This window comes from Crocodylus siamensis, chromosome 5 (genome assembly GCF_052110815.1).
Source record: "Crocodylus siamensis isolate JL-2025a chromosome 5, ASM5211081v1, whole genome shotgun sequence".
NCBI lineage: Eukaryota > Metazoa > Chordata > Crocodylia > Crocodylidae > Crocodylus > Crocodylus siamensis.
Window position 1 is genome coordinate 72,569,748 of NC_143399.1, and position 28,000 is coordinate 72,597,747.

Below are 28,000 nucleotides of genomic sequence, written 5' to 3' on the forward strand. Positions count from 1 at the left end.
CCAGGGGCCGCCGCTGCTCCAGGCCCCGGCGGGACGGGACGGGACGGGGCGAGGGGGTGCCGGTGCCCCCCCCCATCCCCCGGGTCAGGCCCGTGCCGAATCGATCGGTGTCGGGCTCCGGGGCGCGGCGGGGCAGGGCCACGCGCCGCCCCGCGCCCCGCACCTGGGCCGCCGCATCAAAGCCCTCCCAGTGGGCCCTGGAGGGGGAAGGTCCCCCCGGCCGGGATACAATAAACTCCATTTTATTCAGTGCTCGCTGGAGGCGGCCGCCTGGGCCCTGCGGGGCGGCTCTTTGGTCTTTGCTGCCTCCTGGGCTGCAGCAGTGGCGGGTGACCCTCAAGGAACCAAAGTCCTGGCTGCTGGAGGAGAGCCAGCCCCCGGTACCCGGCCTGGGGCCCTGCCCCAGAGCGCCCCTGCTCCCCACCCCCAGGTCTCCTGCGATGGCCGCTCCCCCCAGGCTGCAGGGATGTCTGGAGGGGCCCGGCGGTGTCAGGGCACCCGACACTGCCCCCGCCGGTTCTGCTGCTGGAAGCGCCGCAGCTTGTGTGCCCAGGCATCCCGCCAGGGCAGCGCCAGGCTGTTCCTGTCCAGAACGAGACGTGCGGGGTCGGGGGACTCCGCGTCGTTGCCGATGACCAGGTAGGCTTTGTCCACCTGGAGCCGCAAGCAGTCACAGGCCAGGTCTTGCTGGGGCACCCAGAGCGGGTGCTCGCCCCGGCGAATTGGCACACTTCGCTGCCGGTATACAGCCAGCACCGAGGCCGTGAACTTCTGCCACTCGCCCGACTCCTCTGCAGCTGTGAGCTGGGCATGCAGCACTGTGGGGGTAAGACAGGCAGTCAGTTGGGGGCCGGCTGTTGAGCAGAAGCTACACACCGGTAGCCAGCAACAACTCGAGGATCAATGGCCATACCCAGTAACCCACGGTCAGTGGTATTCTTCAGGCCCTCAAAATACTCTGTGATCTTATCCAGGAGTTCCCAACAGTGCATACCAGCACCCATGGATACTCCCACAAAGATGTTCCTCAGCATTGGATGATACTTTGCAACCTAAAAAGATTAAATATTACCTACTGATGCTTACCATTGCCCAGTGATGCTTATCAGTACCTAAAGAGACTGTGCTACTTAACAACACTCACTGCCATGTGAGTTAGCATCAGTACCCAGCTCACCAATATCCAACAGTAGTCTTCAACGCTCAACAATAACCAGCAATTCTTACCCATGTTCTGCACTACCCAACAATGGAGAGCAGCCCCACCAGTATCCTGTGAGACTTACCCACAGATAATCAATGATGTGCACTAGTGCTCAGCCATGCCCACTGCTATACAGACATGTTCACCAATGCCCACCAGTACACAAAGTTTCAGACAATGCCTATCATCAGAGCCCAGTGACACCCACTAACAGTGCTTGCCTGTATATAGTGATGCCCACCAATGCTCAGCTGTGCACTGTGGCACTCACAAAGACGGTAGATATCCACCAAAATAAAACATCTGATTATCCATCCTGTGATACCCACCAATATCCAAAGATGCTCAATAGTTCCTGGTGATACCCATTGCTAATCAGTGATAAAAACTGATTGACACCTGTCTGTGGTAACTAGTACCCCACAGTACCCAACCTCACCAAGCTGAACCACCAATACCCACCAACACCATACCTCCTTGTGATACCCACAAAAGTTCATCCCAGATATTACTGTCCAGTAACTCCTCACTAATATGCTGTGACAGTCAGCAAGGCCCTGCTACCGTCAGTAACAACCCAAATTACCAGACACCCCAAACAACCCGAAGGGACATACCATTCTATATAATGGTACTCATTAATACTCATTGATCCCCGACAGCACCTCCTATGAGCATGAATAGGCAGCAACACAATAGCTTGCTGTAAGTTATACTATTAAATCTAATAGTAGTGGTTGCAACAGTAGTGGGAGTACTAGCAGAACCTTAAATTACCCTGAAATACTCAGCGATATTAACTGATGCCCAATAACATTTAGTTCATAAAGGTTAATTTCTAACCTGCCTTCTGACTAAATTCAGACTAACACAGCCAACCACCTGTCAGTAACATATAGACCACTCATCTCCAGTGTTATGCAAAAATTCCTAATGATACCAACTAATACCCACATATATTCATAAATCCCCAGCAATACCAGCTGTGTCCAGTAAAACCCATTAATATTCAATACTACCCAAGGATACACAGCAATCCCTATTGGTACCCAACAAAACCTTGTAACAATAATACCCAGAAATATCCAGTGATACTCAATACCTCACAGTGATATCCAATTACACCCAACAATACCCAATAACAGTGATTTCCACTGATCACCCGGTGAGATACAGTGATAGCCAACAATTCACAATAACATTAAATAATACCCAGTGTTATACAGCAGCATACCATGATATCCACTGGTGATCAACAATATACGGTTACCCAACAGCTTCCAGCAACCTACTAATATTCAAGGCCACTCTGTGACAGCAGTATTGAATTATATCAATAAGTAGCCAATCACATCCACTGGTACTCATCCAGTGACCCTCAGTAATGCCCTTCAATGTCTAACTAAACTCACCAATAATCAATAACAGACAGCAATGCATGTTCATGTGAACTGATACCCAACCATGTCCAACAATGCCCATTGATACCAAGTAGTACCTGTTGAGGTCCACTGGTACTGTTGATAGTCTGGCATATATTACATAAAACTCTCCAGTAAGACCTCCACTGTCCGATCTCCAACTTACCAGCAACAGTTAAGAGAAATACCCACTGACTGCAGAAGGGACCCACCTATTCCCAACAGCATTCAGTACCCAAGAGACAGACAGAATGATAGTCTGTGAGGAGGGTGGATGGGTAGATAGACTGAAGGTCTCTGGAGATGTATAGAAAGAGGGAGACAAAATAGAGGTGTGTGTGGGGATGGATAGACTGACAGAGAGAAAGATGGATAGGAAAAGATGTGGTAGAAAGGGCTGGAAGGGGAAACTGGGCTCTCTCTGCTTTGTGTCCATCCATGTGAACTGCCCTGGTTGCTCCCTCTGCACAGAGAGGCCAGGAAGGGGGCAGTGTGCAGCCGCCTGGCATGGATTATCCCCTGCTAATCCGAAGAAAAGCAGCTTAAGTTCCTAAAGCCCTTTGTCCCCTGGGCCTAGCCACCGGATCTGCACCAGCCCTACAGCGTGGGAGAGCCCCTGCCAGCCTGTCCCCATCGTCTAAGGGGGTGGGAGGTGGAAGGGAGCAGGGATCCTTAATTTTGCACCTTAATTCAGACAGATACCAAGTATGCCCCCTACTCCCTACCCTGGAATAGACAGGCAGATAGAGGGTGTGTGGGGATACATAGATAATATTTGACAGGAGAGAGAGACAAGAGAGATGCATATGAGGATGAAGTGAATGGATGGATGAGTGGAGTGTGTGCAGGGGCAGGTGTGGATGGATGATGGCTTAGTTTATGGGAATGGATGGATTGGTGCCAGGTACGTGTGGTGACAGGTGTGGATAGATGTTGGGTGCATGCTGGAATGTATGTAGATGGGTGCTAGGTTTGTGGGACAGTCAGGTCTCTATTACCATAGTCCTTTTTGCAGTAATTCCTCAGGTTCATGCGGATACGGCCATGGGACGGAGTGCAGTGGCTTCTGCATTCAGTACCTGCAGGGAAACGCACAGAGTGGTCATGGGAACCATGTGATTCACCTGTCTCCAGCTCCCCACCCTGCCCTGCTCTCACTGACCATGCCCACCCAGACCTCCCAATTGCTGCCCCCAGGGCTGGAGGCAGGACTTCCTGCCTTTCTTGGCACAGCTCCTCTGCTTTGTCTTCACTTCTGAATTGAACATCTCCTGCCCCTGCTTCTCGGCCTTTTGGCCCAGATCAAGTGACGTTACCACCCCCCTTGAGAACTGGCGCCAAGCCTTCACCGACGCCCGGGCTTGCAAGCGGGAGAAGTACACCCCGCTGGCCGGCACCCTGAGGGGCCACAGCTACGACGTGATGGTGGACGCGCTCATCATGGGAACGCTCGGAGCCTGGGACCCCGGCAACAAGAGCGTTCTGCCGCATCTCCCGCCGCTACGCCAAGCTGATGCACTGCCTCATGGTGTCCAACACCATTCGTTGGTCCTGCGACATCTATGTGGAGCACATCACGGGCCACCGCCAGTACACCGACCCCACCAGACGAGCTGCTGCCGGACCAGGCCCGGAGAGCACCGCCTGAACCGCCCCCCTGCTTCGCTTCACTTTGAGAGGATTCTTCCGCCAAGGACGACCCCGCTCCACCAGAAGAGGACCCCCGCGACTGGACTTCATGGACTGGGACGCTTTCTCCGAGCCACTTCCTCCACCATTGCGGACCATTGTAACAGGTTTGTGTGCATCTATCTCCTTTCTCTCTCAGCATTGCGAACCCCCTCCCTCCCCTTCCCCCTTCCCACATCCCCCCACCCCCGGGCTTAGTTGGCTAACATTGTATCACCTGTAACCTAGTTGTGTTCGCCTCCTCTCCCCCATCCCTCTTGTTAGTCCCTCGCTCAGGTGCTTTGTATTTCCATATCAGCTTTGTCATCTTTTTTCTGGATTCCTAATCCAAAACATCTACTAATAAAAGTCAACCTGTTCTTAACCAGGCAGGGGAAATACCACATATCTGTGTCCATGAAGGCAGTTTTTCTAAAGTGCATTCGGGGAGAACTGGTCTTCTGGTGTGGTTCAGTACCTGCCAAGGTGTAGTGGCTTTAAGCCAACTTTATGGAAATAGGAGTCTCCTCCCTAGCTTGCTCTGAGTATCTTATGGCTAAGGGCAAGCAAAACTCAGGGGCATCCAAACCCCAAGCCTCTGGGCTTGGGCCTGCAAGTAGGATGCCCGTCAAAGGATTTGGAAACATCTGAAGCCCCAGGTGTGGGTGGAGGATGTTTGCCAGTAGTAGGGCCACTTATGGCTCTGCACTCTTGGATTTGGAATTAGCTCTGACTAATTTGGCTGGGGATGCATAAAACAAAAATAAATAAATAAAAAATCTCCTGCCCCCAGAAATAGGGGCTTCCCAGAGTGCTGTTCTTCAGAGCTCGGCTCCGGCGATGATGGGGAAATTTTGCAGGGCAATCATGTCACTTCCTGAATTGACATCTCCCCCACCTCAAAAGAGCAACTTCCTGGTGCATCACACAGCACAGCAGTTCCAGGTCTAAAGCATCATTTCCTGAATTAACCTCCTTGAGATGGGACTTCCAGGAATGACACAGCTATTAGATCACTGTCTGAATCCACCTCGAAGGCAGGATGTCCTGGAGTGCACGCACTGTGGAAGAAATTCCTATGACATCATATCCTATCAGCAGTCCCTTGGATTTGAAACTCTATCAGGAAGAGACCTTTTTGGAGGTGCTTTGTGTCTGGCCGGTGCCCTCCAGCTCACTCACACTCACATCCGTCACCTTTTAATTCATCCCATTCTTCCTTTCCCCCTTTTTCTTCCTCCAACCTCTCCTACATCCCTTCATAGTTTCTCACCCCCAGGCACCTCCTCTTCCTCAGCTACCCCCAATCCCTCTCCCTCAAAGCTGTTTTTTTCTTCAAAGAAATGTTTCATGTTCCAAGCCAAATCAGCCAAATCAAGTCCAAATCTGTGAGTCAGTCCAGAACCAAAAATGGCCCTACAACCAGCAAACATCCTCCACCCCTCCAGGGGGTTCAGATATTTCCAAAGTCTTTTGCTGGGCATCCTATGTGTAGGCCCAAGCCCAGAGGCTTGGGGTTTGGATGCCCCCAAGTTTCACCTGCCTTCTGGCATATGCCCTCTGCCCTCTGCAGAAGCAAGCTAGGGAGGAGCCTCCAATTTCCATAAAGTGGGCTTTAAGCCCCAACACCTCAGCGGGTACTAAAACAGGCCAGCAGAACAATTATCCCCAGGAACGCTTAAGGATAACTGCCTTCATGGACTCAGATACATGAGGTTTCCCTGGTTGCTTCAGACAGCTCACACCCAGTGCTGCAGCAAGGGGGAGGGGAGTGGGGGGCACAAGCGGGGCAACCGTGCAGGGTGCCGAAGTGAAGGGGCGCCAACAGGTGCTGCCCAGCTGGGGCAGGACACGGGATGGAGCCATGAGCAGCTCGTTTGGGGGGGGCAGGGACAGAGGGAGGGCAGCTCCTGCTGCTGTGTGCACTCCCAGGCAAGCATGGGGGAGCATGTGCCCCCCCCCCCCAGATGTGTGCACAGGGCAAGGGTGGGTTGCCACTACAGGCTTTAACCCAGGCACCAAACTTCATTGCTATGGCACTGCTCACACCATGGGGCATCCACCCACTATGCACTGTGGTATGATTTCCACCTAGCTCTGTTAATAGGTTTTCAGCCCAAGGGACCTTTATTCCCACCTGCAAAGCAACAGCCCTCTACTGGCAGCACTAGCAGGGGATGTTCCCTCTGCCAACTTGAGCAGTAGGTTGTTATTCTTCCTCCTAGCAATACATTGCAACCCGGGAACAGATGAGGGCAGCAATGTACCCCAAAGCAATGTTGAGACATGGGGAAGGGGCTGAGGGAAACCTGACTCTTTTTACTGGCCCTGCTCCAGGTACCTGGGTTCCACTTCGGGGGGTAGGCAGATGTAGTGGTCAGCACCTCCTGAATGCCTGGGAAAGAGGGAAGAGGGTGTGATGATGCATAGACAGACAGATGAACAGAGGGGCATGGATGGATAGAGTTAGGAACAATGGATGGAAAACAAGAGGGAGAAAGTGAAAGAAAGATAGAGAGATGTGTATGGTCACTGCTTGTGAAAATAAACCTGCCCCACTCCAGTCAGTAATACCCACCCCTCCATTCCCTGGATGTAGAGAGAAGACCCCACACGGAATATGTATGAAGGGCTCCCTGGGGTTTGCATGACAGGTGCAAGCCAAAAGAGGTGACGTCTCCTTTCATTAACAGCAGGACTTCCTGGATTGTCATACGACTCAATGCCAGAGTGTAACACAATTTCCTGGAGTAGTAGCAAAGGGCAGGACTTCATGAATCAATGTACAACTCTAACAAACTCACGTCATAGTTCCCAAGATTCTCAGCAGTGTCATGAGCCTCTTATTTGCCAAAGCCTCCAGGATTTGCCCTGGAGTCTCCAGGAATTAGATATAAATCATCAGGAGACTGCTGAAAGTCACCCAGGAGATAAATGATAGGGCATTCATTAAAATAAACATTAAATATTGAATCCGATTTGTACAGTAGTCCAGTGGGTTTTTCAAATGTAATAATGTGCATTTGCCTTCCTGATGTAAGGTAATTAATGCCATTATGTCATGTAATGACACCTCCTGGAATAGATTCAAACACAGTTGGCAACCCTAGCTTCTTATGATACTGCTTCTGTACTCAGCACTCCCACCACCACCATCCCTCCAGGGCAGGATTTCCAAACATGCTGCATCTCAAGCCACAGCCCTGGATTTAGGCTGTCACATTCAGAATGAACAACCCCACACCAGTCCCTGCCTCCTGCAACATAGGTAAGACTCCCCCAAGGACTATGGCAGAGCCCCTGCTAGAGAGCTATGACATCACTTCCTGAATTAGCTCCTCCCTTAGAGGTGGGATTTCATAGTGCATCAGTCACAAGAGCTCAGCTGTAGAGCTATGACCTCTCTTTCTACAGCCCCCCACATTCCCCAGGAGTTGACCCTTCTTGGATTAGTGGGCAGAAGCAAGCCACCATTGGTGGGATGAGCCAATGGGTGGGCTTCTACATTGTAATCAGTTACGTTATTATAACGAATAGAGGGGCCCGCCTATTTTCCATGTTTAACAACAGCCAAAAAAATTGTTGGTATTGTTACCATATTGGATGGAATATACAGGCTCTCTCAGGTGTCTCAGTGAGCTGCATATAAGCCCAAATTCGTTACCATATTGAACAGAATACAGAAGCTAGCCCAGGTATTCCATTTAACAGAAGCTATGGCCCTTTCTGGTTACCAGTTGAACAGAATATAAGGGCCCTTTCTGCCTTAACTACTGTAGCAACCACTGTCTTTTTCTGAATACTAAGCTGAACATCGCACAAGAAACTTTCCAGAAAAAAAGAATGCTGATGCCAATATATGGACCCTTCCTGGCTACCATATTGCTTAGAATAGAGGGCGCAGTTCCTTGTTACTATGTTGGTTACCATATTTAATAGACCCAGCTATTCACTACACTAAGTAGATAGTGTCAATGGATGGTTATTATACAAGGCAGGGTATGCATCTTGTAAACTAACCATGGTGGATATAGCTATATAGCACACTTGAGGGTTGCACAGGCTGGGGCTGGCTCTCAGGGAACAGGACTTACGGACACAGGGCATGAGGGCGGAGCGGCTCTGCTGGAAGCCTTGAGCACAATGGTTGCAGGTAAGCCCAGCGACACCTACTTTGCACTGGCACTGCCCGGTTGTCTGGTTGCAGAAGTTGCTGACTGCGCCAATGGGATGGCACTGGCAGGCTGCCAAGGCAATACACACAGTCAGTGGAGGTGCCAGTGGGGAGGCTGCATAGGGCTGGGGGATACACTGAGCTTCCACCCACAAGCAGGAAGGGGGGTTCAGACTCTGAGCAAGCTGCCCACCACTTCCACCCTCAGCAGTGTCCCCAGGCACAAATTCCAGTGCAGTGAGTTTCCACAGAGCAGTGCCCACAGCTTTAGACTCTGGTGCTGTTGGCTTCCAGTCACACTGCCCTCAGCTACAGCCCCTGTAACAACAAGCTTCCCCACAGCACTGCACCCCCAGGCATGCACTCTAGTGCCACAAGCTTCCCACACTCTTGCCTCCAGGCACAGTACTGTGAGCTTCCTCATGGCAGTGCCCTGTCACTCACCCTTGCAGGCCTTGTGGCTGGTGAGGGGATGGCGTGGGTCACGCCAGAAGCCTGGCTGGCAGTAGTGGCAGTGCCGCCCAGCTGTGTGGTGCCGGCAGTGCAGGCACACACCACCACTCTTGCGACCTGACAGCTCATACAGCTCCATGCTGAAGCGGCACCGGTGGGAGTGCTGGTGGCACTGACAGGCTGTGGAGACACAGTGGGTGCAGGGAGGTGTAAGGGTAAGAGGCACTGTTACTCTTTGGACAATGAGCAGGGGGTACCACACCCAGCACATACCGGTGCCCCTTGGTCCCAGTCCACAAGCCCCTAACTGTCCAGATTTCGGGGTATCTGTGGACACCGACAAACCCAGGAGGTTCCCCTGCACCACCCACCAGGCAGCCCTGTCCCACACCACCTAAGTACCCCTTTAATCTTAAGGGCCATCACTTACTAACACACTCGTGGGCATCGCTTGGTGTTGCCCTCTGCCAGGGCCGATCACGGTAAAAGGCACGGCATGTCTCGCACTCGGGGCCAGCTGTGTCATGCTGACACTGGCACTGGGGGGCCCCATCCCTACTGGGCACATGGCAGTGAGAGGCATGCCCATTGCACTGGCACCGCCCCCCCACCTGTAACTCAGACACCCCATAGGAGACCTCCCGTCCACGGACCCCCAGCTCCCGTGCCCGGTGCTGGCGATCCAGCATCATCCGCAGGTCAGTGGCCATCACCCAGTCCTGAAGCACTGGGCTGTACTCAAAAGCACTAGCTGAAGGGCGCCCCGCCAGGGGCATGAAGGCCACAAGCCCCCTAGTTGGCGGGTTGGGGCTAGTCTGGCCATCAGTGCAGGTAGCCTCATGCTCCATGCCCTTGAGGACAGCCGAGGCTGGGGGCTGCCCATAGGTGCTGCGGCAGCGCCTGGAGAAGAACTGGAAGGGTATCCAGCTGCGCCCATAGTCCATGGACTTGTAGATGGCCATGGAGTGGGGCCGTGGGGTGCAGAACCGTATTGCTACATATAGGACCTCAAAGCGTCCCCCCAGGGCCAGGGTTAGAGTGGCATTGGGCACGGGCCCTGAGTGCCAGCAGGTGGCTTCGCCTGCTGGGTCAGTGAGGTAGGCTGCAGGGTGGGCAGTGGCAGGAGATGCCTGGTTGCAGAGAAGGCAGAGTCGGGGTCCGGGGGGGCCCTGGGCTGTGCAAAGGCGCTGGGGGCTGTGCCCACAGGTGGCAGAGGCAACAACAGGATGCCCTGCAGCCAGGTCCATCAACTCAGGCAGGCAGTAGCGAGGCCGGCGCTGTGCATCATAGCAGGGGTCGGGGCCCTCAGCAGCAAGGCTCAGCAGGGCCAGGTGGAAGGGGAGCACGACTCCAAGGCTCCATGCAACACACCACATGTCTGAGAGGTCAGAGCTCAGCAGGTATCACCTGGAGAGACCCAGAGAGAGAAAAAGAGAGGAGGGGTGAAATTGGAGGCAGCTCTAGGGGCACAGGAACAAGGAGCAGCACTGGCACCAGGAGCCCTTTGGGACACTCACATACTTATGGGGGCCCTCAGGTAGGCTGAGGTCATGACCTGTCCTTCACCCTACTCTTCCCAGATTTTGACCTTCAACCTAATTGTGACCTCTGACATTGACTCAACTGTGAACTTTAACCCTCTGGCCTTCATTGTAACTCCTACTCTGGCCCCAGACCTTCACCCTAATAATCACCTGCAGTCTGGATACCACTCTGACCTTAACCATGACCTCTGACTGGCCCCGACTGTGACCATGGATACGCAATCCTGACTTTTACTATGATGTTTGCCCCCAAACCCGTTCTCTGGCTTTCACCAGACCCAACTTAATGACTTGCCCCCTCCTGACCATATGTGACTCTGTGAGCATCTGGACCCCCTAAGGAAAACTGTACCCATCTAGCTCAGCCTCCTAGCACCAGCAGCTCCTCAGGACAGGGATGCATCCCTTCTCCCTTTACTGAGGGCACCTGGGGGTGAGTTTATGAGTAGAGCTGTGGCTGGTCCAGCCCTGGTAAACTTCCCAGGTTAATGCCTGGCTTCACTCAAGTAGTACTAACCCTTCACCAGAGCTTGATGGAGGATTTTAACCACCTGGGGTTTCACCAGGCATCTGGGCTATACATCTCCCCTGGCTGGCTGCAGCCAGGAAGTGGGTAGCTGCCCCCGCCTGTGCACTGGGGCTGAGCTAATCCCTGTCCGTGCCTGGGCTGTGAAGGCCTCAGTTAACTCCTGACTCCCACGCTCATTAAAAGCTCATCTCAGGGCCCCCACCCCAGAGAACCCCGCCTTCCCCCCATACCCAAGCCCCCACCACCTCCCAGAAGCCTTGGGGAGGGTGCAGCGGGCAGATCATAGGACTTTGGCAGCTGGAAGCCTCAGGGGATGAAAGGAGCTCCACTGAACTGCTGCCAGAGCAGGGCACACATCCCCTTGCCCACTCCTGCATGGCCCACAGGGATGGAGCAGGGGCCCTTCTCAGCTGGAGGCACAGCCCCAGTCTGGCCACAAACAAACAGGCATTGAAAGACTCCTGGGTGCTATCCCAGCTCTGTGAGCAGAGATGTCTGGTGGGGTTAGAGTAGGAGGGAGCCGGGATGCCTGGGTGCTACTCATGTCACATGTTCTCTGTGATCTGGGACAAGTCCCTGTGTCCTTTGTTCAAGTGGATGAAAGAATCATTTCTTTGCCTATCTGCACAGTGAATTAGTCAAGGCAGGAAGTATCTCTCCCTCTGAATCAGGGCAGCACCCCAGCATGACAAGACCCCAATCCTGGTGACTGAGGCCTGGGCAGCTGCACTGGAGGCACAAGTTCAGTCTGAAGAAAATCTTGTTCTTTTCCGCCAGGGTGAAATGAGGCTTTTGTGTACATTTGTGTGTGAGCCTGTATGTTTGCATTGCTATGTGCACGTGCATGCATGCATGTACATGTATGCACGTTGCCATGTGGGTCCATATGTATGCGTGTACACCAGTGTGTTCCCTGCCTCATCCTCATACTGATGGGCCTCAGGGTGCTAAGTCAGGGATTAACCCGAGGCAGATTCCCAATTTTCGCTGCGTTCCCAGCTCTGGTTGTGTAAACACTCTCACTCCCTGCTGGGATGTGTGCCCCCCCGCACGACCCTGCTCTGTAAAACACACCCACCACAGGGAACAGCCCCAGCATCTGAGTGGTATTAGCCCAGACTGCCATGCTGTGAGCTTTCACACAGCAATGCCCCAGCACTAAAGCTCCGGGCTGGGAAGATTCCCACAACAGTGCCCAGACGGGGGTCCCCTGCTGCAAACTTTCCCACAACAGTGCCTCAGCTTCAAACTGGTGGTTGGAGCTTCTTCCAGTAGTTCTCTGCACCCCTTGATCTCCCACCCTGTGACCTGAAAGCCTCCCTTCATCCCACAGTACAGGAGCCAGCACAGATCTCTGGGCTGCACTCCCTGGCACCTTTCACCCCTTCCCCATTCTCTGCACCCCACTATGTGATTCATGGCAGCTGAGATAAAAGTTTGGGTCTGACTCCTTTGTCACACTGAACATGGAAAAAACATGGTCCTGAGAACAAGATACCAGCCTAGACCCAGGACAGAACTAGAGGAGGAGTGCAGAAGCCTAAACACTAGGTTCCTCTCAATGCTCCAGCCTGAAGGGAGGGCATAGGAACTCCCAGGGAGATGTGCTGGGGTCCTGCCCAGCTCTGATTTCCCAGGTCACTAATTGCTGGCAGCATTGATGACTCACATTCCTGAAGCGCTGGGAGGTCTCACTTGGGCTTTGCTCTAGCTGTGAGGTAGCCTGGCTGGTCCCCAAGCATGGGACCCCAGAGCCACTGGATCAGGTTACCCAGCTAGTATCACCCCTCAGCCCAGGACTCAATGCAGGGACAGGGGACACCCTGGATCCAGCAGGACCCAAGGCAAATTTGCTACTCTGTGCGTAAGACATGCAAAAGTAATGTGTGGGGGTCCAAGGATCAGGGCTCAGAGTCACTGGGACTCAGTCAGCTGGGTGCTCCCTGAGTTGTGCTGGGTGCTGTCCAAGCCCAGATGGAATGGGATTCAACAGGTGGACAGGACAGACTCACAGCATGGGGGAGAGGCAAGTGGGGAATGAGGTAACAGGTTCTGCTGCTGTCTCTGCTTCCCCTTTTGTACTTTGTGCCTGTCTCTCCAAAAAGATAGTGAGAAACATATGGGAATGGAGAAACAAGCTGACAGATACATGGAGAGGCAAAGGAAGAAAGGATCATAGGGGAATTAAGGGACAGGCATATAGGATCTTGTGCAAAGAAACAACGACAGGCAGCCTAGAATGAGTGAACAAAGGAGTGAAGAAACAGGAGGGAGAAATAATGTCAGGAATAAGTGAATGCAAGGAAGAAAAGAATGAACAAAATAGCTAAAGAAAGAAAAAAAGGAGAAAGCAAATGACTAAAGGGAAGGAAGAACAAAGGGGGTGAAGAAAGGAGCAGGAAGAGGCAACCTTAGAAAGAAAGAAGCCAGGGGAGTAGAGAAGGCTGGAGGAAGAGGGATGGGAGGGGTCATGCTTGGCAGGGGAAAAGCCATGTGGGGTTTGGGGAGCAGACCCCTGCATGGGATCAGGGGATCTAGTCCCTGCTCTGGGGGACTGTCAGACCTGGGCAGCAGAGGAGCCTGAGTGCCTCAAGCAACAAGGAGCAATTAGAGATAGCTGCACTGGGGGAGTCTTTCCCATGGATAAATGCCAACACACAGGGACCATTAATATATGCATAGCTGTTAAGATTGAGTGGCAACCTGTGTCAGGCCTGAGAAGCAGCCACGAATGCCCCTTCTGGGAGGCCTCAAGAGAGCCTGGCATTGACCAGCAAATCATTAATGCCAAGTAGAGATTCTACGAGCTGGTAAACACCCCAATGGCCCTGGTTCCTGTATGAGGGCAGGAAGAAAACCCAAACACGCTGAGGGCCTGTTACCTGGAAACGTATCTATAGTCACACAGGGATGGATCATTTTAATATTAGCTTCATTATAAATCAAGAATGATTATGTCACAACACATCATTTTTAACAGATTAATAGTGGACAGGAAAATACTTGCTGGTATTAGTAATACCATATAACTGATATTTACTAACAAGAAGCATTATTAGCATATAACAAGTGGCATCATTAGCACATTATTGTAGACAATATTTGGCTTTCAATTAATAATTGAACAAAGGATTGTGCGTTAATATATTTATAATAAAATTCATAATGAAGGACTATGAATGTCAAGAAATAAAAGTGAAATACGAAAGAGTAAATTAACTGCACTGGTCAATGCACTGATAGTTTAGTGTCACTGTGAATTGAGAATAAAGTAATAATAGATAATGAATAGCAACAGCAACAATAAGTAAGCTGCAGTGAATAATATTATTAATTCACATTTAATATGTGCAAGAATGGATGCATCATCCCTAGTCAAGAACAACAATGCCGGATCTTAATATTAAAAATGTCTGTTTAATTGACAGTAATTATCATTGTTTTGGGCACCACTGTCTTTTATTAATGCTAGGAGATTGGTATTATTTTGCATACAATAAACAGAAACTAATAAAACTTATAATTGGTCTTTTTTAACTACTAATATTTAAAACGTGTTGAAGATGAGACCTGTGCAATCATCAGTGACTATTAACACCTAAAAAGAGTATAATGTTAATCTTTAATAACTACATCTGTTCAAATGGTATACATGTAACCAACTGCAAGTAGCAATTAAAAATTACCTTTTGCCTTTATTAATGACTAATATTTAAATTATATTGAAGATATTAATAATAATGTATATGTAACCAACAGTGACTATTAGTTAAAACCTGTAATAATCTGTACTAACTACAACTGTTTAAATGGTATTCAAGATATTAGTAACAATTTGTATGTAACCAACAGCCACTAGTGATTAAACCTGTCTTCTGGCCTGTACTAATTATTGATATTTAAATACTCTTTAGGTTGCTAATAACTGGTCTGTAATCAACAGTGACTACTAATTTACTAGTGACTGACAGTCCAGTGGGACTCTAGCTCTTATGAGCCACAGCTCATCAGCCCAATGGATAGTCACAGCCTCTTGCTGATTGTTTCTACCTCCTGGTTACTGTTAAGCCTGATCATTAATACAGGCTCAGGAGCAGATGATGCTGGGCAGTGTAACTGAGGAGCCATGGGGTGTTGGCCACAGTAGCAGCCCCTTCTTAGGAACTGATCACTAGTGACCTCCCCATAGCTTACTCCACACAGCCTGCAGCAGGCAGCCCAGAGCCTCAATACATCCTGGCAACAGTCTCTATATTGACTGGGCAGTGGGTTCCTCCTCCCCCACAATATAACCATCCCATTGCCTGCCAGGGTTAGGGTCACAAGGTGGGGAAGGAGGCACATCCATCCAAGGGCAGCGTGGATGAAATAGGCCAGGAGGCTAGGCCTGACACCCCCTTCAGACTGGGCCACAAAGTCAGACCCAACAATCCCTTTGAACTGGGTTGTGAGGCCAGGGCACCAGAAAGGTGCTTGGAGGTTTCTACACCTAATGGATGCAGTTCTCCTCCCTTCTGTGCCTAGACACGTCCAGTATTTGCTGGACCACCCCTCTCTCCTCCCCCTCCACCCCTCTTTGTGTGCTTGGATGCAGTGAGCAGGCCTGGTAGTATTGGTACATGCCGACAAGGGTGACCCCACACTTCTGCGGGCAGGGAAAAGCAAGGAGAGTCGTTGTGGGACTGACATTTAATGGGAAACAAACAGATTCTAGCACGTATAGCAGTATATTGCACAAGTGTACATGTGTCAAGGGTCTTGCACTCACAAACACATGCAGGTTAAAAGTAATACACATACTCTTAGCATACAGGTTTAGGATCTCTCTCACACACACCCCCCCCACACCCCCGCCAAGGGTCATGCTTATAATCCCACTTGCCCCCATGGACCAAAGATCTTGAATACATGTATCAATGCTCATACACATCCATATATACCCATCACCCAAAGCAAATAACCCCATAGGCATGAAAAGTCACAATCTGCTTCCCAAACTGAAATGCATTTGGGTCCACAACCACACAGAGAGGAACACACTCACTTGCACTCACACACTGACACACAAACACATACAGCAAAGCTACATAAAGTGAAAAAAATCCCAATCCAGGCAGATTCCCACATCACTCTGAATGGCTCCCAACCCCTTACAAATTGCACACAAACATCTGAAAAATAAAAACAACACATGCACATCAAATTTGGGGGCTGGATTCGATGATCTTGGGGGCTGGACTCGATGATCTTCCAAGGTCCCTTCCAGCCCTAATGTCTATGAAATCTATGAAAATCAGTGCACCCAGGAACTCCACCCTCCCAAAAAAGGCTACGCACACACGAACATACACACACAGCATCCTCAGACACTGCCTCCACACCTCACAGAGCAAAAATAACTTCAAATACACACACACACACACCACCAAGCCCACCCTCACCCAAACAGTCACACTGCAAAACACTGACGTGCCTCCATGCAAGTGTATGCAGACCAGGAACAATACACATAATCAAAAACAACCCCATCCCCACACCCAGCCAAAAAGAATTACATCTTTGCAAAACAAAGAAAAACATGCTACGCACGCATACATTCACACATGCACTCCTGAGCACAGCTGCACACAAGCCCCACACAGCAAACCCCACTCAGCACACGCGGGGCTCATATATCAACCCCCCTCATGGAATTATCTCCTGTTCAAGACAACAGAGGACCGCCTCCCCTGATCACCCAAGTTTTCCCCACCTGGATGAACCACATGCCTATTCCCAATCTACACCTCCCCTGCCTGTTGGGAGACCCTGCAACATGCAACCACATAGTTGAGCAGCTGTCACTGTGGCTGGTGGTCAGTCACTCCCAAACACTGGGGAGCTGGTCCTCTCTCCGAGTCCCAGCTCTGTCAGGGAGACCTGCCTGCTCCCAGTGGCTGCACCAGATGCACGGGTGCTGTGGATGCCTGCTCCCACACTCAAGGATGGCTCAGCCTCCTCAGGGATGGAATAAATCAGCTGCAGAGCTGCTGGGGCAACAGAACAAGATCCCCAGTAGGTGGAAATTAGCATTGTCCTGCTCCTGACTTTATGCAGGCACAAATGAAAGAGGGGTTGTGGACCTGCTGAGTTAGATCAGGCCCTGTCACCGCTGCCTGGACTGTGATCATGGCCATTACTGAGAGGGCTAGCTGGATCCCTGGGTCCCACCACCACCGTCTCCAGGCACAGGTGTGGAGATCTCATAGTATACCCATGCACGTGCATATGCACAGGTATACACACATGTACATGCACATACCTATATACCAGCAGGGCTCCTCCCACAGGGCTGCACATGGCCAAAATGGAGCAAACCTGGGAAGGCCCCTGTGCTTCATTCCTTCCTCAAGCAAAACCCTTTGTGGCTTCCTCAATATCTCCTTAGCCTGCTGTGGCAGTAGGTGATGACCCTGGAGCTTACCTTTTCCATGCCGGGGGGGGCACACTTGAGATCTGCACGTTACGATTGGTGGGCAAAGGGAAACCATTTACCTCTAGGGCAATTCAAGGCAAAGAGCTGACTGTTATCCTGGGGGTACCTCACTGCCCCTTCCACACCTGCCCATCAGGTTAAGCCTGGGGGCCCTGAGGTGGCGTACGGATCAGGTCACCTGAAAAACAACTTTCACCTCACACCAGAAATGCAAAAAAACAAAACAAAACAAGAAAACCCGCAATCAACCCCCCCCGATCACTGCCAGCCATGGCTAGCTATGGGCTGTGATCCCTTAACTCACCCTCCCAGGCAAAACTCCCTTTTCCCTTGTGAACAGGGATGGGGGTTTAAATTACTGAAAGCTAAGTCACTTCAGCCCAGAGCCTCAAAGCATTTTTTAGGAGGGTGGCTGAACATCCCTTGTGGGGCTGGGACCTGGGGGACTACTGAAGAAAAGGACCAGTGCCTCCAGATTCGCTGGGGTGCTCTTGAAACCGGCTCTAGGTAGGAGGCTGGTTCCCCAACCGAGTTTGCCCTGGCAGAGCTGAGTGCGGGACCCTCTGCCCGGGCTGCCTCACACCCTGGAAATGTGCCAGTGATTGGCAGCTGAGGAGCCAGCCTCCACACATTTCTCTCCATTCACGTCAAACTTCTTTGGGTTGGAATTTTCTTGCTCAGATCTGGACGGTCTCAATCTCCCCTCCCCTATATTTTAAGCCTTTTTTCCTTTAAACCTCACCCCAGCCCCCCTCCCCCACCTCCTATGGTTCCATCCTCGCAATCGGAACTTTCCAAATTCAATTTTCCGCTCCTCCCGTAACCTTCACCTCCCCCATCAACACCCTGCATTTTCCTTCTGTTTCACCATCTGCCGTCTAGGACGGCTTTTAAGAAAACCCTCCTGCATGCAGAGAGATTTCTCAACTCGCATGACACTGCCCCGGACTAAGAAATAAATCAGAAGGAAAACAGGTCGACCGTTTGTTATAAAACTTCTTCAAAACATCAAAGCCCAACTGACTCCCTCTCCAACCAGCTGGGGATTTGTTACTGAGAAGCGAGCTGCTCATTTTTATGGGGTTCGCTTTTAGGAGTGTCCAAATGCTTATGCTTGTGCTCCTAGTAAAATCCTAGGTGCTTTAAAAAAAAAAAGCCTCCCCACCCTGTTAGGTTTGCAATAGGTTTTAGGATTGGACACTTTCTTCATGCAGAACATTTTCTGCAGGAACTTTTCAGGTCCCTGCTATTAAGCAGCCCCTCTTGCAATCATGGCAACTATGAGAGGCATGGGAGGTAAATCCCTCCCTTCAGATCCCTTCAGTGCTGTGAATCAATAGAAACCCAGGGACCTATTTCACATGGACCCGATTCCCAGCACTGAGCACAGTGGAAAATTCATCATTAGACTTTTGCAGGGAGGTTTTAGCAAAAGCCTCTTTATTTTAATCCAGTGACTTCCCCTTGACAATTCCAGTAGGTCCAAAACTGTCCTTACCTGCTAGTGCCGTGTAGCACAGTAGATCATAGCAGGACAATGAGGGAAAGGGAAAGAGATTTGGTGGTTGGAAAAGGGAGTTAAATTAATTGTTTTGAACAAAAACCTTAATGCACCCACCTTGAACCTTCAGCACTCCCTCCATGAGGATAGGATGAATTGCCTGAGACTTTATGCTTCACCTGAGTCATTTGATTATGCCTTAATATTCATTTCAAAAACAGATCCTTTAAGATTTGGAGCAATGTTGGACTCACTGTCACCTAGAACCCCCTGAATAAATGAAATACCACAGGTCTGTTAAATATGCCGTTGGAGCCAATCAAACACCTTTCCAACGCAACCTATTTCCTGTTGGAAATGCATCTCCCCCCACTCCAATTCAAACATTTCCCAGGAATGTGCCAGTTTGGATGAATTTGTTTGCGGGAAAGAAGCAAAATAAATCATTTCAGCTTGTTATGACAAGACTGAAATGTTTCGTCCCTTAGATTCCTTTCTGCTTGGGCCTTCAGATTATAATGCAAGTATTTTGATATTTTACAGGTGTTTTGCTGCCATCTAAAAGCCAAAACAAAAAGAATGGGGACAAGAGAGTTGGAATGAAGCATGCTGATATAATGCTTTTGCCACCTGTGGCAATTCCCTGGTGTTGGAAGCAACGGCCAGATTCTCACAGGCCCCGGGCGCCTCCGGGAGTTGGCGCCCTCCGTGACTTGGAGCCATGGGGCCCACGCTGTAAATGTAGCTAATTGCCGTTGCAAATACAATTCTGTGGAAAAGGCCAGACCCGCAGGGACCGTGAAGGTGAAGGCGCGAATCTCCCAGCACCTCTGCGGCTGTCTCTCCATTTCATGCTCCGACAGAAGCATTCCCCCTGCTGCCCCTGCTCCCCCCTCGCTCCCTCCCCCGACGTTCCCAAATGCTTAGCAGGACAGACTTACACAGGGCATCAATCTTCCTTACAATTTGGCCCCAGCCCCTGCTGCCATAGGTAGGGTCCCGCAGAGACGCTCTCAGCCCTAACACTAGCATTACCGTCAGCTTTTGCAGAGTCGGGAATTTCTAATGTTGCCAAACAAGACAGGTTTGCAGGGCAAGAGGCAGACAATGGAGCTGTTGGGGCAGGAGCAGGGAGGATATGGCTTATGGGGTGGGTTCTGAGAATCAGCCCCATGTATATTTGGAGGGCTGAACCTCTTTGACTGGCCTGAATCAGAGGCTGCTCCAGTGTCTGTGGAGAGATGCCAAGATCCAGCCCTGAACCCACTGTAGTCAGGGGGAACTCTGAAATAACCCCAGGGAGAGCTGAAACCAGGACCCAAATCACCCATGTGATTTACCAGGAGCTAGGCGGATTTAGAGAGCCAGACCAATCTGTCATTCTCCACCCCTACTTCCACTCACCTCCACAAATGTGTGGAGGGTGCATATGAAATCTCCAGCCTGGGTGCATCCCTCTGGCCAGCCATCCTTCCAGCCATGCTCCTATTCATCATTTGCCAATGAACCTTCATCACATGCTTATAGGTTAAAGGTGCAGGCAGGATAAAGACAGGCAAGGGAGGATATTTTACTGTCCTTAATTGTGCTCAAGGTAAAAACCTACTATATAATAATAACAATAATTTATAAGTAGTAATCAATACATCAAAAATAATAGTCAATTATTTTCTATAACAGCTAAATAGCCATTAATAAAGAGTTAATGAAATGTTTAAGAAACAACAATTAAGAAATCAGCTAAAATAATTATTTAGCTAATATAACTATCAACTCAAAAAGCTAATAAATTGTAAGTTAGTTGACTTAATTGTTAAATAATAGTTGAATAGTTCATAATCAATTTACTAACAAATTGTATGCAGCTGTGGTAATTTATTAGCTATTTGTATAAATTTAGTATTCATTTTCTTGAACTAATAAATAATAATAATTGTTAGTCACTTTATTATTTGCTAATAAATACCATTTATCATTCGTAAAAAACACATTAACTGGTAAATACTTAATAAAAAGATGTACATTTTTCAGGAAAAACAGAATACTAATTAGAGATTCTCAGTAAATTAATTGGCAAACAATACATTAATGGACAAGAATTTGAAAGGTTAATAAGCTAATATAAGCTATAATTAGCTTATATTATCTAAATTATCTGTACTTTAGTATAGATATTTTAGTATCTCTAATAGATACTTAATTCTGTATTAATTAATAACAATGGAATAAGCACCATTGTATAAATAAATCAATTGGAAAACAAATACCGAATGACTTGGCATAACACTAATATATTCATTATCATATAAAAATTGTCATGGTTAACTAGGTAACATTTCAGTTGGGCTAAGTCAGTGATCAGTGGTGCAGGGAGCTGGTGCCTCCGGCAGCTGGCAGGCAACTCATGGTGCCCCACTGGGACCACTGAGGCAGGGCACAGGGCTAATGGCTTGTCAGAGCAACTCATTCATGGTCCCAGTCCTGGCCTTGGAAACCCTGCACTCTCCACTTAAACCCTGGCCTGATCTCAGCTAGCCACAGTCCCCAACAAACTGAGGCATTGCAGCACTCCTGGGGTTCGATAGGTCAATGATCATGGAGCATGTCTGTCCCAACCAGGGTTACACAGCTCCACGGGCAAACCACCTGCCACTGCCTAGCGCTATTCCAATGGAACTCAGCTGAATTACTCCTACCAGGGATCTGGACCCCAGGGCTTGAATCCTCAAAGTGCTGAGCAGCCCCTTGCCGACTCACGAGCCGCAGGAGTTAGGTTTCCAGCTTTATAGGAACAATTTGACCCCAGTGTGGGAAAAATAAACAGCGCACTCTGTGCCGCGCCATCCCCAGGGAGGGATCAGGATGGCTGCTGCCAGCGCACTTGCAGGCTGCCGGGCGGGAGCACAATGCAGAGCCATGGGCTTTGCTATTTACTGATCTTTATTACTGAAGAGTCAAGAGGGTCACGGCAAGATCAGGGCCCTGTCTGTGATGGGCACTGCCTAGGCCCAGAGTCACTGGGATTGGGGCCTTGTCGGCTTTCTGCCCTTTTAGGACTATCTTTCCCTCCTTCTAAAGGAAATCTTTTCCCATGGGAAGAATTTCCTTTCCATTCACTTCTGCCCTGTTTTATTCAGATGGGTCAAGAATGTCACTGAAAGAAAAATATGTATTTGCTGCCTTCACAATAAAAGAATGAAAGCAGGAATATGTAAGCCAGTACATGGTATTTCCTTCCAGCAAGGGGAAATTCCAGCATCATTTTTATCCTTGACAATCTTCTCCAACAGCTTTACTATGACATCTTAGCACTCTCATTCTAGAAGCTCTCTGGTCTGTTCTTACCCCCAAAATGTTAGCATTCTAATTCTCCTGCTGCAGTTAAAGTGCTGTACTTAAAGATCACATATGAATTTAAAAGCAGGTTAGCTGCTCCCCAGAATAAGCTGGTATTTATCCTGGAGTAAGTACATGCAGACCGAAAGTTACACCAGTGCTGCTCAACATTCCAGTTACACGGCGATCCAACAGGGGAGGCAGTGCCCAAATTCAGCCTTGCTCTTCTGTGGCATAATGTGGCCCTTCCAACTGGTGACCCTGGGTCAGAAAGGAAACCTGGCATTTTCTGGGGAACAAAACTGCTGGGAATATTTTACATGGGAAATATCAGAAAACCTCAGCAAAACCTTTCAGGAAAGTGGAAATGTTTTGCTTTGACTGTTGCATCACATCGCATAGCATCATGTTGCGTCATGTCAGGATCTGAGATGAATCATAGGAACGCAGGCCAGGTAGCCTCCCAGACCTGCAGAACAAGTCCCCTGCTATCGCAAGCACCGTGTCCCAGTCTTCTTCATAAATGGATCCAACCCCAACTGAGATTAAATGCTTTGACCTTTTTGCTCCCCTGAGCATTTTGTCCCCAGACATGTTGGCATCTGACCTCACCAGAATAGTCTCAGCCCAGTAGGGGTTCCAAAGGTCCCCCTACCTCTTAAAAGCCCACTGAAGCCGGTGAGAGTTGGGCTGCCAGAGCACCAGGGTGGATCTGGGTCTTTGACCCCAGTCAAAGCAAACATTTAAATTATTCTCCCCATGGATAAAACGGAGCCAGTACTTCTAAATGCCACCACTGGCACCGTCAAATCTGGGCTACTTAGGCAAGGGTGGGGGTGGTAGAAGGAATCCTCAAGAGACTAATTACAGGTAATTATCAGTAATTGGTATTGAGCAATAATTATTTCATGATTAATGATTGATTCATCATCATAACTATTGTTCTTCATCAGAATAGTAATGTAGGTAGGCATTTCCCTGGCTCCACACAGAACAAGCACTTGCCTTGGTGAAAAAAGTCCTTCACTACAATGGTGTTTCCTCACTGGTGGGGGTGGTGTAGCCAGACAAATGCTTCAGAACAGCCAGTATGCTGTTACTAGGAATAACAGTCTAGTATTGCTATGATATTGCTTATCAGTAATAAATGTGGTAACAATAAATATGTCCTTAATAAATAATAAATAGAAAATACGGCATTGATAAATTATCATTTTCTTATTACTATTTTTACTCAGAAATCTGTATATTCAATGATTGCAGGAGAGTGTGTCCCGAATTTGACAAGCATTTACAAAATATTATTATTACTAATCATAATTCTTACAAAGCAGAATAGGTACTATTCCATGCATCTAAGAAGACTTTTAACAGCAAGGCTGCTATTATTAACATGTTATCAAGACGATTATTATTATGTTGCTATAATGATAGATTTCATTAAGAACTATTCTGAATTCTTTTACAGTTACTGGTGTTAATGCTTCTCTGCTAACATTACTGTTTTCGCCTAAATTACAATCACACAATTTTTATTAAGATAAACCAGAGATTTTTTAGGATGCCAGCAATGGACATTTCTAAAATATTTTAGTTCCCATATATGTTTCATGTTACTTATGATGCCTACTAATGCTAAAAGTTTTATTAACATATTTATAAAATGATCTTAACAATAATGGCTTTAAAATATATTGCTGATTATAATAAATTATTGCTAAACACTTCAAATATTGCTAATTCACTATTCCTTTTTGTTTTATCAGTGCTACTGCAAAAATCTGAATTATTAAACATAATTACTAAGAGGACTATTTGTCTTTATTAATACAATCAGTAATTGAATTAATGTAATTGTATGCAAAATAAAATACTATTAATTACAATAATTTCAGAAATGCAGTTACTCTTTATTAATATCATCCTCAGTCCTCATACAATGATCTATTGGATAATTAACTTCAGGTTAATTTACTGCAAACATTCTTTTGACTTTATGTTATTATAATACAACAATATTTTAATTACACATTTAATTATAAACAATTCAATAATTCCAAGTTAAATGTATTAATATATTTGCTGATGTTGTTAAGATTTTGTGCATTTTGGTAATATAACATTATTTTTGCTGTTATTACAGTTATCATATATTCCAATTATTACTGATCATTCCAAAGTCCGCATTTACATTTTTACTACCAATCATCTCCTATTTCCTATTATGAACAATAATAACCCATCACTTAATAATGTCCAACATATCTTCATTATTATTTATTAATATTAGTGTGAATGTCACTGTTTTCTAATTATTATTTTCCCTATTAGCCTCAAGAGGCCATTAGTTGATATTAACTATGAAAATGTGAAGTTTTCATTTAACACTAAAAATATTAACCAGCAATTTATAACTATATCAGTTTTGACTATTTATTTTTTAGAAATTATTATGAACAATTCAAGGCTCTTGTGTATTTCTGACATTACTAACATCTGTTATTTTATCCAAATAACAAGAATAATAATATCATATGTTTATTGTGAAATTATCACTGCTTTTTAATATTGTTACCAGTCCTTAGAAAGTAGTGTTATTAACAGTTAAAGTGGTGATTTATTCCCAGCATAAATTGTGATATACTAATATTCTCATACTAATACTAATCATAATAGACTATTATAAATAATCCAAGGTTTTCTTCTTTACTGATGGTGTCTTATTGTTAACAAAGCTAGGAGAAATTATTATTGTTATTATTGCTAATAATAATGTATACTAATCAATAACTAATTGTATTAATAGTCTATTGGCAATCATTCACAAATCTATTACATAATTTTATTGCTATTATAATTCTAAACTATTTGTTTCAAATTATCATTTCAATCCATTTCTTATTTTTGGTACAATCAGGTCACAGACTGTTGCATATTCTTTATCAATTCAAATACAATCTATGTTGGCCACACTAAGCTTGTTCCAAACTGTAAAGGCAGGCTGGGGAATTACAGTTATTCCTCAGTATTTAGCGTTCAGTAGAATTGCGAGGTGAAAAAGCACAGCCCAGGGCACTACGCTATAGCATAATTATTCCTCAGTCAACCCAGCACAAACCCAGGCACGCCTCCACTGGGATTCTTAACAGCAGGGCTGACTCTCCCGCATTATGTAGGAGAAAACAAGCATTGGGGCTCTGCTCAAACCTATCAGACCAAATGCTGCTCCCAGAGCAGGGATATAACCCAGGGTCCTGGCTTCCAGCTTCCCTAGATCCCTCCTACCAAACCCCATTCCCCTCTCTGATCTGGGGTAGAACCAGGGTGGCCTGGTTCCCAGTCCTCACCCACTGGGGAGAAAGGGAAGCGGGATTCACAGGGCTCAGGGCATGGGAGATGTTGATCTCTGAACTGGCTGAGGTGCAGGGTGGGTGCCAGAATCCCCTGGTGGGCAGAGATCTTAGCTGGCAGAAGAGACAAAGCCTCTGACCCCCCTGGCTTACATGAAAGCAAAGCACCCCATATTCTCGGGAGAGCATGGGAGAGGCACACATCTATCACCTGCCTTCCCCTCCATCTACCCTATTTAACACCCATTCCTTTTCACATTTCTTTCTTCCTCTTCTTTCTTCTTCCTCCTTTCCAGGCTGCTGCTCTTAGGCAACCACTCCGGCTTCCCTAGGTTGCTCCCTCACCACCCCCCGAATGTGCCTTCCACACACCCCCGTGCTCCCTCCTCACTTCTGCACCCCTTCTTTCTCCTCACCCCCTGCATTCCTGTCCCTCCTCCTCCCCTCCACCTTTACTCCCCGCTCTCCTTTGCCAGTAGCTCCTTCCCCAACCCACTCCCTTGCTCTCCCCTCCATCACCCCTCTGTCCTTTTTCTCATTCTTTCCTTGCCCTTCCCTGTATGGACACTAGCCCAGTCCCTCCTGGGACTGGTGGCGAGTGGGACCCACATCATCACTGTTGTCATTATGATCATAATTATTGTTGTTACTATTTGTCATTATTTCAGTACTTAGCTGCCAGTTTCTGGATCTAAATGTGTTATTATTAGAAGCCTTTTTTACCCATCATTTTCTTTTATATTCTAGTTGTAATCTTTGTGGTTATTACTCAAAATCAGTATTATTATTATTAATATTACTAATGATGGCAAGAATATTATTGAGGATATGCTTGTTAAAATAATAGTTACATATAGTAAAATAAGATCAAGACTATTATACTTAAGAACAATTTTATTATAGGTATGATAGCAAGATTAAAAGCATTACCACTGTGGATATGATTGAGTTCTAGAATATTATTATTAGGAATATTGAAGTGAACCCAAAGGCTATCACTACAAATAATGGGATGAATGTGTTTCTGGCTGTTCTGATGAGGACGTTATTGTTAAAAATGGCCTGATGAGCAGGGTTGATGACATGGCTCCTATAAGGAGGATAGTTTAAGATCATCATCATCATCATTAAGGGTCCCACTGGCACAGACGGCTTAGTGCCTGGGACACTCAGGGCAGTCAATGCAAGTGGTTATTCTATACTGGGAGCCGGCCAGGGTCCTTCTGCTGGGAGATGTGGATGGCGCTCAGGCTCTTACATTACCATTAATAATATAACAACAGAGAGGCTCTCACCCCAGATACGGCTGCATGGCTGGGCCCAGTGCTGAGTGCCCACCAGCATAGTCCCCTCCTTTCTTTTGTGTCCATCTGTCTGTCTGCCCTCCTTTCTTTCCCTATTGCAGTCTCTTTTGACTCATGTGTCCCTTCAAGCCCTTGCCCTTGCAGGGCCCTGGGCACCCAGGCACCCCACCAGGCCACCCATCTATGTCTCTCAGCATACCTCTGTATAGGGCCACCACCCCCTGGGCATATCTGGGGCCCAACTGTCCAGACTGGAATGTCAAGGTGGTACCCAGGGAAGAGGAAGGATTCAGGGGGTACTAGGCAGGGTCCCATGGAGATTTGCCCCCACACTGCCCCTTGAAACAAACAGGAATCCCCATTACAAGTGGGCCCCCCAAACAATTCCAGGCACTAGGAGAAGGAGGACAGGGGGAAGGGGATGCCCCCCAACTCAGATTGCACATGGGGTTAAATGCCCTATAGGCCCCCACAACCAGATTGGGTGCAGCTGTGGAGCTGCCCTTGACAGCAAATCCCTCATTGCCTCTCCTCAACACTGGGAGGGGAACTGGGTCAGAGCGGGCATCTGATGACAGTCAGGACCCCTTGTTTCTCTCCTTGCTCTGGGAAGGCAGTGGGCTCAGGTGGATTAGAGCAGGGGTCTGGGAGACACGACACCTGAGTTCTATTCCTTAATCTGGATAAAAAAGCCCCACACAGGAACTAGACACCTGGGAATCAGGGTGCCCCCAGCAAACCCAGATGGGGAAATCCTGGGAAGTACTGTGAGCATGCTGCGCATCTGCAGTAACCCGGGTCGCTCAGACTCACCGTGCTGCAGGGGACTTCCCCAGACCACGTCCAGACACCCCCACACTCCTGCTGGAGTGACAAGCCTGGCGCTGTGTGGTACCCCAAAGGCGGGTCAGACCCCCCCCCCTTGTCAGGACAGGGGGGCAGTGGAGGAAATGTGAACAGCACCCCCACAGGTTCAGGACCTGGAGTCCCTAAAATCCTTCCGTCCCAGAGGCAGGCGGCACCACTCCAGGCAGGCGGTCG

The 28,000-nt window shown here is 48.2% G+C and overlaps 1 protein-coding gene across 1 annotated transcript; it reads right to left on the reverse strand.

Annotated features, from left to right (window-relative positions):
- Positions 1 to 76: 76 nt before the first annotated feature.
- On the reverse strand, positions 77 to 27,991 carry LOC149864235 (netrin-1-like). The gene is made up of 7 exons (XM_090048943.1): positions 27,773 to 27,991; positions 9,351 to 10,327; positions 8,912 to 9,100; positions 8,388 to 8,537; positions 6,635 to 6,688; positions 3,624 to 3,704; positions 77 to 818 (listed from the first exon to the last, which is right to left on the reverse strand). The coding sequence occupies exons 2-7, from the start codon at positions 10,294 to 10,296 to the stop codon at positions 490 to 492; spliced, it is 1,749 nt and encodes a 582-aa protein (XP_089905069.1). The 5' UTR covers positions 10,297 to 10,327; positions 27,773 to 27,991; the 3' UTR covers positions 77 to 489.
- Positions 27,992 to 28,000: the final 9 nt, after the last annotated feature.